Source organism: Ahaetulla prasina, chromosome 4, assembly GCF_028640845.1.
Source record: "Ahaetulla prasina isolate Xishuangbanna chromosome 4, ASM2864084v1, whole genome shotgun sequence".
Taxonomy (NCBI): Eukaryota; Metazoa; Chordata; class Lepidosauria; order Squamata; family Colubridae; genus Ahaetulla; species Ahaetulla prasina.
The window spans coordinates 16867246-16882430 of NC_080542.1; the positions used below are offsets into that span (position 1 = coordinate 16867246).

At 42.1% G+C, this 15185-nt stretch overlaps 2 protein-coding genes across 2 annotated transcripts; both read right to left on the reverse strand.

The window, feature by feature from the left end:
* Positions 1-5746: 5746 nt before the first annotated feature.
* LOC131198318 (olfactory receptor 734-like) lies at positions 5747-6673 on the reverse strand. The gene has a single exon (XM_058182815.1). It carries the CDS (start codon positions 6671-6673, stop codon positions 5747-5749), a length of 927 nt encoding a protein of 308 aa, XP_058038798.1.
* A 6926-nt stretch (positions 6674-13599) lies between these two features.
* LOC131197720 (olfactory receptor 4N2-like) lies at positions 13600-14554 on the reverse strand. Its single transcript, XM_058182110.1, has one exon. It carries the CDS (start codon positions 14552-14554, stop codon positions 13640-13642), a length of 915 nt encoding a protein of 304 aa, XP_058038093.1. The 3' UTR covers positions 13600-13639.
* Positions 14555-15185: the final 631 nt, after the last annotated feature.

The following is a 15185-nucleotide window of genomic DNA, read 5'->3' on the forward strand; positions in this document are numbered from 1 at the left end:
GTCAGCCACATTAACATGGAGACGTCTTCGGACAGCGCTGGCTCTTCGGCTTTGTAACGGAGGTGAGCACCGCCCTTTAGAGTCAGGACTAGCACATATGTGCAAAGGGAACCTTTACCTTTATATGTGGTTTCTCCCTTATAATGAAAATGGAAATTGCTGCTCTGGGGAAAAAAAATTGACTGGATGGATTCAGAGGATGTATATACACATCTTTACACAATTTATTTTATTTTATTTTATTTTATTTTTCAGATTTATATACCGCCCTATCTCCCTAGGGACTCAGGCAATTAAAAACAAACAGGAATTGCCAGGAATGATTTGATTTTGAAATATATTTATAAGAGGTTTATTTTGAATTATTATGCTTTGATTGTTATTATGTTGGAAGAAATATCCATCTGGGTTCAGTTCCAAGTGGGGACAAAGACACTGGAAACATGGAGGCTGCTTGGAAAGATGGTTTAATGGTGGTCAGGATCACATGGCTTGAGATCCTGAACAGAAAAGGGGCCGAGATCCTGTGTGCTCCCTGGTTTTATGCTTTTTCTGAGCTTTGAACTTTCTGGAGCACAGGAAGAGTATCCTGATTGGTTGTCAGACTCCCAGGGGGTGGGAGTCTTAGCTAACATTGTAGGTTGTCCCTCAAGCTTGCCTGAGCCTTGCTGGCTGATGTAATCTTCCCAGGTGCCATGTGGTGAGATGGGTAGAGGCTAATCCTATCATGTCCTGAGGACCATGTCTTAATCCCATCACCCTGGAGCTGAAGGTCTTCTGTGTTGTAGATAAGATGTCTTTTGTCTTTCTGGGGCTATTAACAAAGGTGGGGGCCGCTTTCCAAGAGCATGTTTCTCCTTTTCTCATCCAGGAAGGTATAATATTCTGCTTTTTAAAATATTTCCTAGAATATTTCATTCTTCTAGGAGGGGGGTGGGTGCTAAATTCCTACAATTATGAGTAGCAGAAAGTCTGTTTTGATTGCAGTAGGATATAAATTTAATAGATAAACAAACAGACAAATAAAGACTTCTAGCATTGGGGATAACCTGGATTTCTAGTGTATCTGTGTGATGGACAAACAGGTACCAAAGTCCTCTGGAGTCAGGGAAAGTTTTTCAAGAATGAGTGGACCTTTTTGAAGGCCAGGAGAAGCTCTCCCTTGTGTAAAGATGTGTAAGAAGCTAGCACCAGCCCCTCTTCTAGCAAAATGAAATGTTATAGGAAATATTAAAAAGGCAGAATATTATATTTCTCTGGATGAGAAATAGAGAAACATGTTTTTTAGGCAGAAAGCAGACTCACTCTTAATAGCTCTCACCCTCCTCAATAGCCCACAGCAGATGTCAGCACTTAAGAGATAAAAGAGATAGCTAGGTCTATTCATAGGCAAATAGCCTCAAGATCCAACAAAGATAGGATTAGCCCTCTACCCATCTAGCAACAGAATTCACCAGATGGCAACTGGGAGGATTACCATGTTTTTAAGGGTATAAGACACACCAAAGTATAAGACACACCTTAATTTTTGGGGAGGGAAATAAGAAAAAAGCTGATTGGCAGGTGGATCGGCCTCCTGGAATACTCCCAATCAGGTGTTCCCAAAGGTGAATTTTAGCAACAGGTTCCTTGGTTGTGAGTTCTGTGCCTTGCTTTTTTTTCTGCCTCTGAAATTTCTGAAACTGTTTCAGAAAAAAAAAAAAACTGCCTTTGAAAGCCTCCGAAACAGAGCTTCAGGAAAAAAGCCTCAGAAACTTTGTTTCGGAGGCTTTTTTTTTTCTGAAGCTCTTTTTTCAGCCTCTGCAACCTCCGTTTGAGAAGCTGAGTGGGGCTACATTCAGAGTATAAGACGCACCCAGATTTTCACCCTCTTTTTGGGGGGGAAAGGTGCGTCTTATACTCCGAAAATTATGGCACATCACCCAGCAATGCTCAAGCAAGCTTGGGACTCAGGACAGCCTACAGAGCTGCCCCTGCATGGCCCCATGGAAATCTGACAACCAATCAGAATACAAGCTCAGATTCAAAAGCCCATTAACCGGCTGTCATTGGAAGAGCATATGACGGCCGTCGCCAGAGGAGCTTTTTATCAGGTTCACCTGATACGCCAGTTGCATCCCTTCTTAGACCGAGATTCCTTATGCACAGTCACTCACGCCCTCGTCACTTCCCGTCTGGACTACTGCAATGCTCTCTACATGGGGCTCCCCTTGAAGAGCACCCGTAGGTTCCAACTGGTTCAGAATGCAGCCACGCAGGTGATAGAGGGAGCGACTGGTTGCTCCCATTAACACTCCTCCTGCACAGGCTGCACTGGTGGTCTTTCGGGTGCAATTCAAGGTGTTGGTTACCACCTTTAAAGCGCTCCATGGCATAGGACCGGGCTATTTACGGGACCGCCTGCTGCTACCGTTTGCCTCCCATCGACCAGTGCGCTCCCATAGGGAGGGTCTCCTCAGGGTGCCGCCGGCCAGACAATGTCGGCCGGCAACCCCCAGGGGGAGGGCCTTCTCTGTGGGGGCACCAACCCTCTGGAATGAGCTACCACCAGGTATCCGCCAACTCCCTGATCTCCGGACCTTTTGACATGAGATGAAAACATTTCTGTTCCATTGTGCAGGACTGGCCTAATGGTTTTTTAAATGGGTTTTTTATTGGTTTTATAGTGTCCAGCCAACTTTGAATTTTTGCTTTTAAATTAGTTTTAATTTTTGTATCAATAGTTTTATTCTGGCTGTAAACCGTCCTGAGTCCTTTGGGAGAAGGGTGGTATAGAAATTTAAATAATAAATAAATAAATAAATAAAACCTCAGGGACTCTTAGCATCACTTTCTTTCTTTTTTCTTCAACTGACATTATCAAGGCATGTGATCCATTAAAAAAACATCTTTCTTTCTTTATTTATTTATTTATTTCGATTTTTATACTGCCCTTCTCCTGAAGGACTCAGGGCGGTGTACAGCCAAGTAAAAATACAGTATATACAGATTAAAAGAAATTAAAAGAAAACATATTATATTATGGCCGAAAATTTAAAACAGTTTAAAATCTTAAAATATAAATAACCCCAATAAAAATTTTAATCCAGTCCCGCTTGAATGAATAGGTGCGTTTTCAGCTCACGGCGAAAAGTCCGAAGATCAGGCACTTGATGTAAACCAGGGGGAAGTTCATTCCAAAGCGTAGGAGCTCCAACAGAGAAGGCCCTTCCCCTGGGGGCCGCCAACCGACATTGCTTGGTGGACGGCACCCTGAGAAGGCCCTCTCTGTGTGAGCGTACGGGTCGGTGGGAGGCAAAAGGTAACAGCAGGCGGTCCCGTAAGTACCCGGGTCCTAAGCCATGGAGCGCTTTAAAGATGGTAACCAGAATCTTGAAGCGCACCCGAAAGACTACAGGAAGCCAGTGCAAACTGCGCAGGATTGGTGTTACATGGGAGCAACGAGTTGCTCCCACTATTACCCGTGCAGCTGCATTCTGGACTAGCTGCAGCCTCCGGGTGCACCTCAAGGGCAGCCCCATGTAGAGTGCATTGCAATAGTCCAGGCGGGAAGTGACAAGGGCATGAGTGACCGTGCATAAGGCATCCCGGTCAAGGAAGGGGCGCAACTGGCGCACTGCGCATGGTGGAAGGCCCTCTTGGAGACGGCCGCCAAATGATCGTCAAACGACAGCCACCCATCCAAGAGGACACCCAAATTGCGCACCCTCTCCGTTGGGGCCAATAACTTGCCCCCCACAGCCAGCTGCGGCTGCAGCTGACTGTACCGGGGTGCCGGCATCCACAGTCACTCCGTCTTGGAGGGATTGAGCTTGAGTCTGTTTCTCCCCATCCAGACCTGTACGGCTTCCAGACACCGGGACAGCACTTCGACAGCTTCGTTGGGGTGGTCCGGGGTGGAAAAGTACAGCTGAGTATCATCAGCGTACAGATGATAACTCACCCCGAAACCACTGATGACCTCACCCAGCGGCTTCATGTAGATGTTGAACAGGAGGGGCGAGAGAAGTAAGGTGCCTCGCGGTCGACCTCTGCCCCCCTGTCAACACCGTCTGCGACCAGTCGGAGAGATAGGAGGAGAACCACCGATAAACGGTGCCTCCCACTCCCAACCCCTCCAACCGGTGCAGCAAGATACCATGGTCGATGGTATCAAAAGCCGCTGAGAGATCTAATAGGACCAGGGCAGAGGAACAACCCCTATCCCTGGCCCTCCAGAGGTCATCCACCAACATGACCAAAGCTGTCTCCGTACTGTGACCGGACTGGAAGCCGGACTGGAACGGGTCTAGATAGACGGCTTCATCCAGGTACCGGGGAGGCTGACATGCAACCACACTCTCTACAACCTTCGCCACAAAGCGAAGGTTGGAGACTGGACGATAATTTCCCAAAATAGCTGGGTCCAGGGAAGGCTTCTTGAGGAGGGGTCTCACCACCGCCTCCTTCAAGGCAGTGGGGAAAACCCCTTCCAACAACAAAGCATTTATAATTCCCCGGAGCCAGCCTCGTGTCACTTCCTGAGTAGCCAGCACCAGCCAGGAAGGACACGGGTCCAGTAAACATGTGGTCGCATGCAGCCTCCCCAGTAACCTGTCCACGTCCTCGAGAGCCACAGTCTCAAACTCATCCCAAACAACCTCAACAAGATGTGCCTCTGCCATCCCACCTGGATCATCGCAATTTTTGTCTAAACTATCCCGAAGCTGAACGATTTTATCGTATAGATAACCGTTAAACTCCTCAGCACGTCCCTGATGAAGGAGGGAACGAGTCACCCGGAACAGGGCGGCCAGGCGGTTATCTGCCAATGCAATGAGGGTGGAAACGTAAGAACGCTTCGCCTCCCTCATTGCCACTAGGTAGGTCTTAGTAAAAGATCTCACTAGTGTCCGATCAGCCTCGGAACGGCTAGACCTCCAGGTACTCTCCAGGCGTCTTCTCCGGCGTTTCATCTCTCTCAGCTCCTCAGAAAACCGAGGAGCCAATTGAGATCTACGCCGGGTCAGAGGCCGCAAAGGCACGACATGGTCCAAAGCCCCAGCCGCGGCCCGCTCCCAGGCCGTAACTAGTTCTTCAGTCGTGCCATGGGCAAGATCCTCAGGGAACGGCCCAAGCTCCGTCTGGAACCTCTCAGGGTCCATCAGGCGCCTGGGACGGATCCAACGTATTGGCTCCGTCTCCCTGCGGTGGTGAGCAGTGGTCCAAAAGTCCAGGCGAAGGAGCAAATGATCTGACCATGACACCGGTTCAGTCACTAAATCTCCTAATTCCAGATCATTAATCCACTGTCCAGAGATGAAAATCAGATCTAGTGTGAAAATCAGATCTTTCTAAGCAGTCTCCATATTTCCAGTGTCTTTTCCCCCAACTTGGAACTGAGCCCAGATGGACATTTCTTCCAAGAGATATGAAACCCAGAAATACTGCTTTTCCCATTATGAAACTAGATTATTTACCTTAGAGAAAAAGTTGAAAATAGAGCTTCTCCAAAAAGCTCTGAAAGGTAAATAAGGTTGGAGAGAAATGAACCTCCAGTTGGAGGCCATTCCACTGACCTAGTTTCATGATGGAAAAACAACATTTCTAGAAACCAGCCACTCTCACAATCTTTTGCTTCCTCCCTCCACCCAGTAGTAGCTAGGAAGTCCGAAGTCACTCCAGCTCCCACTGCTTTTTTTGCCTACTCACGGCTATTCCATTTCTCTGTTCAAGTAACGAAATGTCCTGACTTTCTTCCCTTTCTTCAACAAATGATGTATCGTGCAAGCAGTCTCTTCATGGCGGTTTTAATCTCTTTGTTCCTCAGTGTGTAGATAATGGGATTCATCAAAGGAAAAACCACTGTATGATAAAAGGCCACCACCTTGTCAAAGAGACCGTTCTGTAAGGGACGGCAGTAGATGTAGATGGCTGGACCAAACATGATGAAAATAATGATGATGTGTGTGATGCAGGTAGAGGCAGCTTTGCTCTTTCCTATGCTGGAGCCCATCCTCACCTTGATCAACAGTGCCCAGTAAGAGATGAGGAGGATGAGAAAGCATCCAGCAGTTAAAAGGCCACTGTTGACAAACATGATGAACTCTAAAGTGTCGGTATTGGTGCAAGCCAGTTTAATGATCTGAGTGATGTCACAGAAGAAATTGTCCAGTTCGTTGGGACCACAGAAAGGCAATGGATTAATCAGCATGACTTGGATCACGGTGTGTATGAAACCTCCAGCCCATGACCCTAACACAAAGATCCAGCAGAGTTCCTTAGTCATAACAGTGGGGTAGTGCAAAGGCAGGCAGATGGCTACATACCTGTCAAAGCTCATGGCAATAAGAAGGATCATCTCAGCTGCCCCGAGAAGATGAATAAAAAAGATCTGAGACATGCAACCTTGGAAGGAAATGGCTTTGCTGCTGGAGAAGAAGTTGACTACGATCTTTGGAGGCGTGATGCAGCTGTAGCAGATGTCCATTGAAGCTAGATTGGCCAAGAAGAAGAACATGGGGGATCCTAGGTGGGAGTCACTGATAATGGCCACAATGATGAGGATGTTCCCAGGTAGAATGGCAAGATAGAAAAGCAGGAGGAGGATGCAAAAGAACAATTGTAGTTCCCAGATTTCTGATAATTCTTGAAGAAGAAATTCGGTTACTGTAGTATGATTGCTTGGTTCCATTGTTACAATTATTTCCCCTAAAGTGGAATAATTTAAGGAACATGAAAGAACATAGTGCATTTCTTTAAAAAAAAAGTAGCTTCTTTTTTCACTAAGCTACTTGCATGTCTTGTTACAAGGAAGGTGGGTTGAACCGACAGCCAGCTTGTTCCGGTGGTTTAAGGTATCAGGCTAGGAGGCAAGAGACTGTGAGTTCTAGTCCTGCCTGGGTGACTCATGCCAGTCACTTTACCTCAGCCCAACTCACCTCATGAGGTTTTGTTGTTGTGGGGAAAATAGGAAGAGGGAAATTTCGCCACCTTGAGTTATTTATAAAAATAATGAAGGCGGAATATTAAATAAATAAAATTTCCCCCTTACGGTGCAGCATTTGAGGATATCAGGACTAATTGCTATTATTTGGAAGGAATCAGGAACCCAATTTACGTTTGAAAACAAGTGTAACAGGCACATACCTTTGTCAGAGTAAGAAGACAGATTGTACTCTCTCATGGATAAAATTCAGTTGCAAACCTGTGTTTCACAACTATTTAACTTGGGGGAAGACATTCCAGTTCCTCAGAATAATGATGGACTAATCATCTTTGTTGATTACAATATAACTTGTTTCATTCCAACAAAATCATTCAGAAAGATACAGATTTCCAATCTGTGACATTTTGAGATATAGAATGTGAATTTCTGCATGTTTATTCAGCTAAAACCTGCTTGTGGTTGAAAAACAAATAGTAGAAATGATTTTAAGTAGCATGCTTTTATTTTAGACCTGCATTCTCAAATTTCATTTATCCTTTTCTACTTCTCGCTTTACTTATTTTCTATTCCTATCCTATCTACTTTACAAAATAAATAATTCTTTTCTTAAGTCTACTGCTAAGGTATTCGTGGACTGATAGTTAAGAATGATTTCTTGCTATTAGTGCAAGTAAGGAATCTCTTTATAACAGTTTTTATCACTGGAAAATATTTTCTTAGAAAATGGCAACATAGCTGCCATAAACTCTGAAACTGCTCATCTAAATGAGTGACCCACTTTGAGTAATGCCATACCTGGAATAAAGAGATGACAAAATGCTTTCTTAATTGTTTCATGTCTACTGTAGACATGTTTAATTGTTTAATTGTGTACCTGGGTACAGACAGTAATTACAGAATCAGCTGAAGCAAATATTCTAATATACAAACAAAGAGGCACTAAACAAAGAATTAGCAAACGGCAGAATTACAGAAACCAAAGGTTAGAATTCTGCAATGCTTACAGACATAACCACGGTTAACTTCTGTTGGTTTTGTTATTCAATTAAGCAACATTAGGCAAAGTAGGAAAAAAACCCTTACCGATATGTATTAAAATATTAATTTAATTTTTGATTTCTTACAAACAGGAAGCAGCAGGTGAAGCTAAGCAAGATCACATCAAATACCTGTACAATTAGCACAGGGGCCCCCCAAGGCTGTGTGCTCTCCCCACTTCTCTTCTCTCTGTATATCAATGACTGCATCTCCAATGATCCATCAATTAAGCTACTGAAGTTCGCAGATGACACAACAGTGATTGGTCTCATTCGAGACAATGATGAATCCACATATAGAAGAGAGGTCGAACGACTAGCCTTGTGGTGCAACCAAAACAATCTGGAACTGAACACACTCAAAACCGTAGAAATGGTGGTAGACTTTAGGAAAAACCCTTCCATACTTCCACCTCTCACAATACTTGACAACACAGTATCAACAGTAGAAACCTTCAAATTTCTGGGTTCTATCATATCGCAAGATCTCAAATGGACAGCTAACATCAAAAACATCATTAAAAAAGGACAACAAAGAATGTTCTTTCTGCGCCAACTCAGTAAGCTCAAACTGCCCAAGGAGCTGCTGATCCAATTCTACAGATGAATTATTGAGTCTGTCATTTGCACCTCTATAACTGTCTGGTTCGGTTCTGCAACCCAACAAGAAAAACACAGACTACAGAGGATAATTAGAACTGCAGAAAAATAATTGCTACCAACTTGCCTTCCATTGAGGACCTGTATACTGCACGAATCAAGAAGAGGGCCGTGAAAATATTTGCAGATCCCTCGCATCCTGGACATAAACTGTTTCAACTCCTACCCTCAAAACGACGCTATAGAGCACTGCACACCAGAACAACTAGACACAAGAACAGTTTTTTCCCGAAGGCCATCACTCTGCTAAACAAATAATTCCATCAACACTGTCAGACTATTTACTGAATCTACACTACTATTAATCGTTTCATAGTTCCCATCGCCAATCTCTTTCCACTTATGACTGTATGACTATAACTTGTTGCTGGCAATCCTTATGATTTATATTGATATATTGATCATCAATTGTGTTGTAAATGTTGTACCTTGATGAACGTATCTTTTCTTTTATGTAACACTGAGAGCATATGCACCAAGACAAATTCCTTGTGTGTCCAATCACACTTGGCCAATAAAATTCTATTCTATTCTATTCTATTCTATTCTATTCTATTCTATTCTATTCTATTCTATTCTTTTATGCACACTGAGAGCATATGCACCAAGACAAATTCCTTGTGTGTCCAATCATACTTGGCCAATAAAAATTCTATTAAAAGTAATGAAGACACAATAATTCAAAGAAAATTCACTGTATATGTGGGAAAGAAAGGATGGAAGAAAAGAAGGGGGAAAGGGGAAAGGAAAGGAAGGGAAGGGAAGGGAAGGGAGGGGATGGGAGGGGAAGGGAAGGGAAGGGAAGGAAAGGAAAGGAAAGGAAAGGAAAGGAAAGGAAAGGAAAGGAAAGGAAGTCTTGCCTGGAGAAGATTGAATCTTCTATCAAAGGATTGAGTTTAAGAATGTGGATTGAAGCACCATGAATTGTATTCCATCTTTACATCAGTCTGCTTGTGGAACCTACTTTTGTTCAAGCAAGCCAGGAGGAAAATGAGTATGAAAAAGAAGCGCTCTCTCTCTCTCTCTCTCTCTCTCTCTGTGTGTGTGTGTGTGTGTAGCTGAAAGTCTCAGATGGAGTTGCTATTTACCCTTCCGCACTTCAAATGGTTGATAGCTCTTGGGGCAGCCGAAGGCTTTTTATACTCCATCCTTAAATTGCCTAAGATGTGTTTATAAAAAGAGAAAGCACGCAACATTTCTTACCCCTTTCTTTTCTTACCCCTGGGCTGAATTAAAAAGTTAGCTGAATTAAAAAGTTAGCTGAATTAAAAAGTTAGCCCCAGTGGTGGGATTCAGCCAGTTCGCACCACTTCGGGAGAACCAGTTGTTAACTTTCTGAGCAGTTTGGTGAACTGGTTGTTGGAAGAAATCATTAGGGCAGAGAACCGATTGTTAAATTATTTGAATCCCACCACTGGTTAGCCCCACAGTTCCCCCCACACCCCCAGTATATTGCTCCTTCAGAGGCATTAATCAAAAGTGTATGATAAACAATCTGCTTTGTATTTATCATCCCATTACTTTTTTTTTTTTCAAATTTGCAGCCCCAAATAGTCTGCACAACATACTCACAACAAATTGCATATTTGGCACTCGTAACGTTTCTTCCTATTCAATTCCATCTTTTGTGGATAAAGGTAATTCTCCGCTTACAATCATAATTGGGACTGGACTTTGTTAAATGAGCTGTGCCTGATTTCATGACCTCTTCTGCCATGGTCATTAAGCCAATCATATAGTTTAGGGCAGTGGTGAAATCCAGATTTTTTTTACTACTGGTTCTGTGGGTGTGGCTTGGTGGGTGTGGCAGGGGAAGGATAGTGCAAAATCTCCATTCCCACCCCATTCTGGGGCCAACCAGAGGTGGTATTTGCTGGTTCTCCAAACTACTCAAAATTTCCGCTACCGGTTCTCCAGAACCTGTCAGAGCCTGCTGGATTTCACCCCGGTTTAGGGTTAAAGTGAACCCTAACCCGTTAATTTCAAAATTGCAGTATATTGACTAATTATCCTAATTTTTCTTAATGGAAATCCAGCTTTTTTTTTTCTTGATGAAGCGTATAACATAATTGGTTCCAGCCAAAGACTGCAAGAGAAATAACCCAGGCAAATGAAATGGACTGATTTTTGTTTTTTTTTTTAATACAAAAAAGTTCAAAACTTTAGAAAGTTATTCAGATGGATCAAGGATTTTTTGTAGAAATAATTTTGGGCAAATATCACAAGCCCCATCCATCAGTAGAACACCCAAATTATGCTTCAGTTCTGAAACGAATAGTTGGATGGATACAGAATAACAGAGTTGGAAGGGACCTTTGGAGGTCTTCTAGACCAACCCCCTACTCGAGCTGAAAACCTTATGCCATTTCAGATAAATGACTGTCCAGTCTCTTCTTAAAAGCTTCCAGTGATGGAGCACCCACAAATTGTGAAGGCAAGCTGTTCCATTGGTTGATTGTTCTCCCTGTTAGGAAATTTCTCTTCAGTTCTTGATTGCTCTTCTCCTTGATTAGTTTCCATCCAATGCTTCTTGTCCTGCCTTCAGGTGTTTTGTAGAGGAGGTTGACCCCCTCTTCTTTGTGGCACCCCTCAAATAACACAGGTATCATGTCATCATGATCCTTCTTTTCACAAGACTAGCCATAACCAGTTCCTCATACTATTCTTCATATGTCTTAGCCTCCAGCCATCTAAGGTATCAAAATATAATTCCAACAAGATTTCCCAATTCTTGGAATTCCTCATTATTTATTTGCCCATCTCAGTAAGTGATGCTGGTTGGCAAACATCATTACATACACTGAGATGCTGGCTTTATCAGAAAACACACAAAAAAAGGATGACTAATATTCATTGGCACAGGCTAAAATGAGAAATATAATGGGAATATGAACTAAGGATTGATGATCTAAAACAGGGGTCTCCAATCTTGGCAACTTTAAGACTTGTGGATTTCAACTTCCAGAGCTTTGCTGGCTGAGGAATTCTGGGAGTTGAAGTCCACAAGTCTTAAAGTTGCCAAGGTTGGAGACCCCTGATCTAAAACATATTTCATCATATCTGTGGTTCAACACAGCTGCAAATCTGGGTACAGATTTAATTTACTGAAGAATAATTGCATATCAAAGTGGGCAATGATCATTAACTGTCATTGTGTGACAAAGTAATATGTCTAAACAAATCCACTTTCTGCAAACAATGTATGTAGTTCACATATCTAACCTAGAAGGATGCTCTGTACAAATTGGTACAGTTTAAAATCACAAAAATGTATCCCTTGAATATTGGAAAATTATTCCATTTGTATTGTATCACATCAGAATTGGTTCACAGAGATCTTTTTTACAGTGGTTTTTGGTCTGGACAACTCCCCATGTAAAGTTTTCTCTTTTGTTGATGACCCTGAAAATTCTGGAGAGCTTGTGTTCACATATGGTATTGATGTTATGTTCATGATTAAAATAATCTGGTACGAGCAACCAAGAATATCTAAAAAACAAATGAATGTTCATATTAGCAAATTTCAATACGAGATAAAGAAGGATTTGACTTTTCATTTATTAAAAATAGAAATGCATTTCAATGACATACATAATCCAAGATGTTGACAGTCACTCTATAGAGATGGCAATATGACTATGGGGTCCAATATAAAGAAATTAATCTTTATATTGGATTTATATCCCAATAAAAATAAACTTTGACTTTTCCCACTAAATATTGCGGATCTTCAATAGTCTCCACATGGCAACTTTGACTTCCTTATTCCTCAGGGTGTAAATCATTGGGTTCATCAAAGGGAAAACTACAATGTGGAGAAAGCCCACCATTTTATCAAAGGGAAAATCACGGAACGGATGACAGTAGAGGTAAATGGCTGGACCAAACATGATGAAAACAATGATGATGTGAGTGATACAAGTAGAAGATGCTTTGGTCTTCCCTTGGCTGACACCTGTCCTCACTTTGATCAGCAGTGCCCCATAGGAAATGAGAAGGAGGAAGAAGCATCCGGTGGTTGTAAGGCCACTGTTAATAAACATAGCAAATTCTAAACTGTAGGTGTTGGTGCAAGCCAACCTGATTATTGGGTGACATCACAGAAATAGTTGTCCAGTTTATTGGGACCACAAAAAGGATGACTAATATTCATTGGCACAGGCTAAAATGAGAAATATAATGGGAATATGAACTAAGGATTGATGATCTAAAACAGGGGTCTCCAATCTTGGCAACTTTAAGACTTGAGGATTTCAACACCCAGAGCTTTGCTGGCTGAGGAATTCTGGGAGTTGAAGTCCACAAGTCTTAAAGTTGACCAAGGTTGAGACCCTGATCTAAAACATATTTCATCATATCTGTGGTTCAACACAGCTGCAAATCTGGGTACAGATTTAATTTACTGAAGAATAATTGCATATCAAAGTGGGCAATGATCATTAACTGTCATTGTGTGACAAAGTAATATGTCTAAACAAATCCACTTTCTGCAAACAATGTATGTAGTTCACATATCTAACCTAGAAGGATGCTCTGTACAAATTGGTACAGTTTAAAATCACAAAAATGTATCCCTTGAATATTGGAAAATTATTCCATTTGTATTGTATCACATCAGAATTGGTTCACAGAGATCTTTTTTACAGTGGTTTTTGGTCTGGACAACTCCCCATGTAAAGTTTTCTCTTTTGTTGATGACCCTGAAAATTCTGGAGAGCTTGTGTTCACATATGGTATTGATGTTATGTTCATGATTAAAATAATCTGGTACGAGCAACCAAGAATATCTAAAAAACAAATGAATGTTCATATTAGCAAATTTCAATACGAGATAAAGAAGGATTTGACTTTTCATTTATTAAAAATAGAAATGCATTTCAATGACATACATAATCCAAGATGTTGACAGTCACTCTATAGAGATGGCAATATGACTATGGGGTCCAATATAAAGAAATTAATCTTTATATTGGATTTATATCCCAATAAAAATAAACTTCTTTGACTTTTCCCACTAAATATTGCGGATCTTCAATAGTCTCCACATGGCAACTTTGACTTCCTTATTCCTCAGGGTGTAAATCATTGGGTTCATCAAAGGGAAAACTACAATGTGGAGAAAGCCCACCATTTTATCAAAGGGAAAATCACGGAACGGATGACAGTAGAGGTAAATGGCTGGACCAAACATGATGAAAACAATGATGATGTGAGTGATACAAGTAGAAGATGCTTTGGTCTTCCCTTGGCTGACACCTGTCCTCACTTTGATCAGCAGTGCCCCATAGGAAATGAGAAGGAGGAAGAAGCATCCGGTGGTTGTAAGGCCACTGTTAATAAACATAGCAAATTCTAAACTGTAGGTGTTGGTGCAAGCCAACCTGATTATTTGGGTGACATCACAGAAATAGTTGTCCAGTTTATTGGGACCACAAAAAGGGAGTGGGAGGATGAGAATGACCTGCATTATGGAATGCATGAATCCTCCAGCCCATGAAGCCATCACGAAAGCCCAGCAAGCTGGTTTGGTGATTATAGTTATATAATGCAATGAATAATAGATAGCCACAAACCGATCAAATGCCATGGACATAAGGAGAGCGACCTCAGCTCCACCTAAAAAGTGGATGAAAAAAAGCTGTGTCAGGCAACCTTTGTATGAGATAGTTTGGCATCCAGAGAAAAGGTTGACTATCAACTTTGGAGGGGTGACACAGCTATAGCAAATGTCCATCAAAGCCAGGTTGGCCAAGAAGAAAAACATGGGAGCTCCTAATTGGGGGTCTTTCAAAATAGTCACAATGATGAGAACGTTCCCTGGAAGAATGATGACGTAGAAGAGCAAGAGGAGGATACACAACAAGACTTGCAGTTCCCTGGTTTCTGCTAACCCTTCAAGAACAAACTCGGTATGGTTGCCTGAGTCCATCCCTTTTGTGTACTCCTGTAGAGGAATAGTGATGGGAATATTAAATGGGAAGAAATTTGTAACAAAGCCTTTTATATCATGCATACAAACATAGAGGCAATCACTCATTGGCAAGAGGAAATGGTGTCACTCTTTACTCGTATTCATTCCCCCCACCTTGTAGTTTACAACCCACATATCATTGTGCCATTTCAATTTCTAAACATATTCATGCTTGCAGCTTTTAAAATAGTTGTTTGGAAAGCAGGTGTCCACAGGTCTACATAAGCTGCTTACTTAGGAGTTGAGGTCCGATTCATTTCAAAAGTAGCCTATTACAACCAGCACCATTCTTAATAGGACAGGTACGACTCAGTGTTTATTGTTAAAATGATCAAAATCTTTGAAGGGTCTCCTTCCTCCTTCTCTCCCTCCCTGTTCTGTTTCCCTCCCCCAATACTCCCAGCAAAGAGTCAGTCAGAGGTCTCCTTTTCTCCTTTTATTTACATAGATACATGTCCTGGCCACGTCTACCCACGGGCCTGCCAAGTTTCTGGAGTTAACGAGGAAATTATAGATAAGGCCAGAATTACTCACGAATATATTCTTCCCTCCATTGATACAGTTTGCCCGCCCAAATTCATTGCTTTGT

What these genes read in the sequence shown, in the direction of transcription:
- LOC131198318 (XM_058182815.1), bottom strand. Translation starts at nt 6,673, where the DNA reads ATGGAACCAAGCAATCATACTACAGTAACCGAATTTCTTCTTCAAGAA.
- LOC131197720 (XM_058182110.1), bottom strand. Translation starts at nt 14,554, where the DNA reads ATGGACTCAGGCAACCATACCGAGTTTGTTCTTGAAGGGTTAGCAGAA.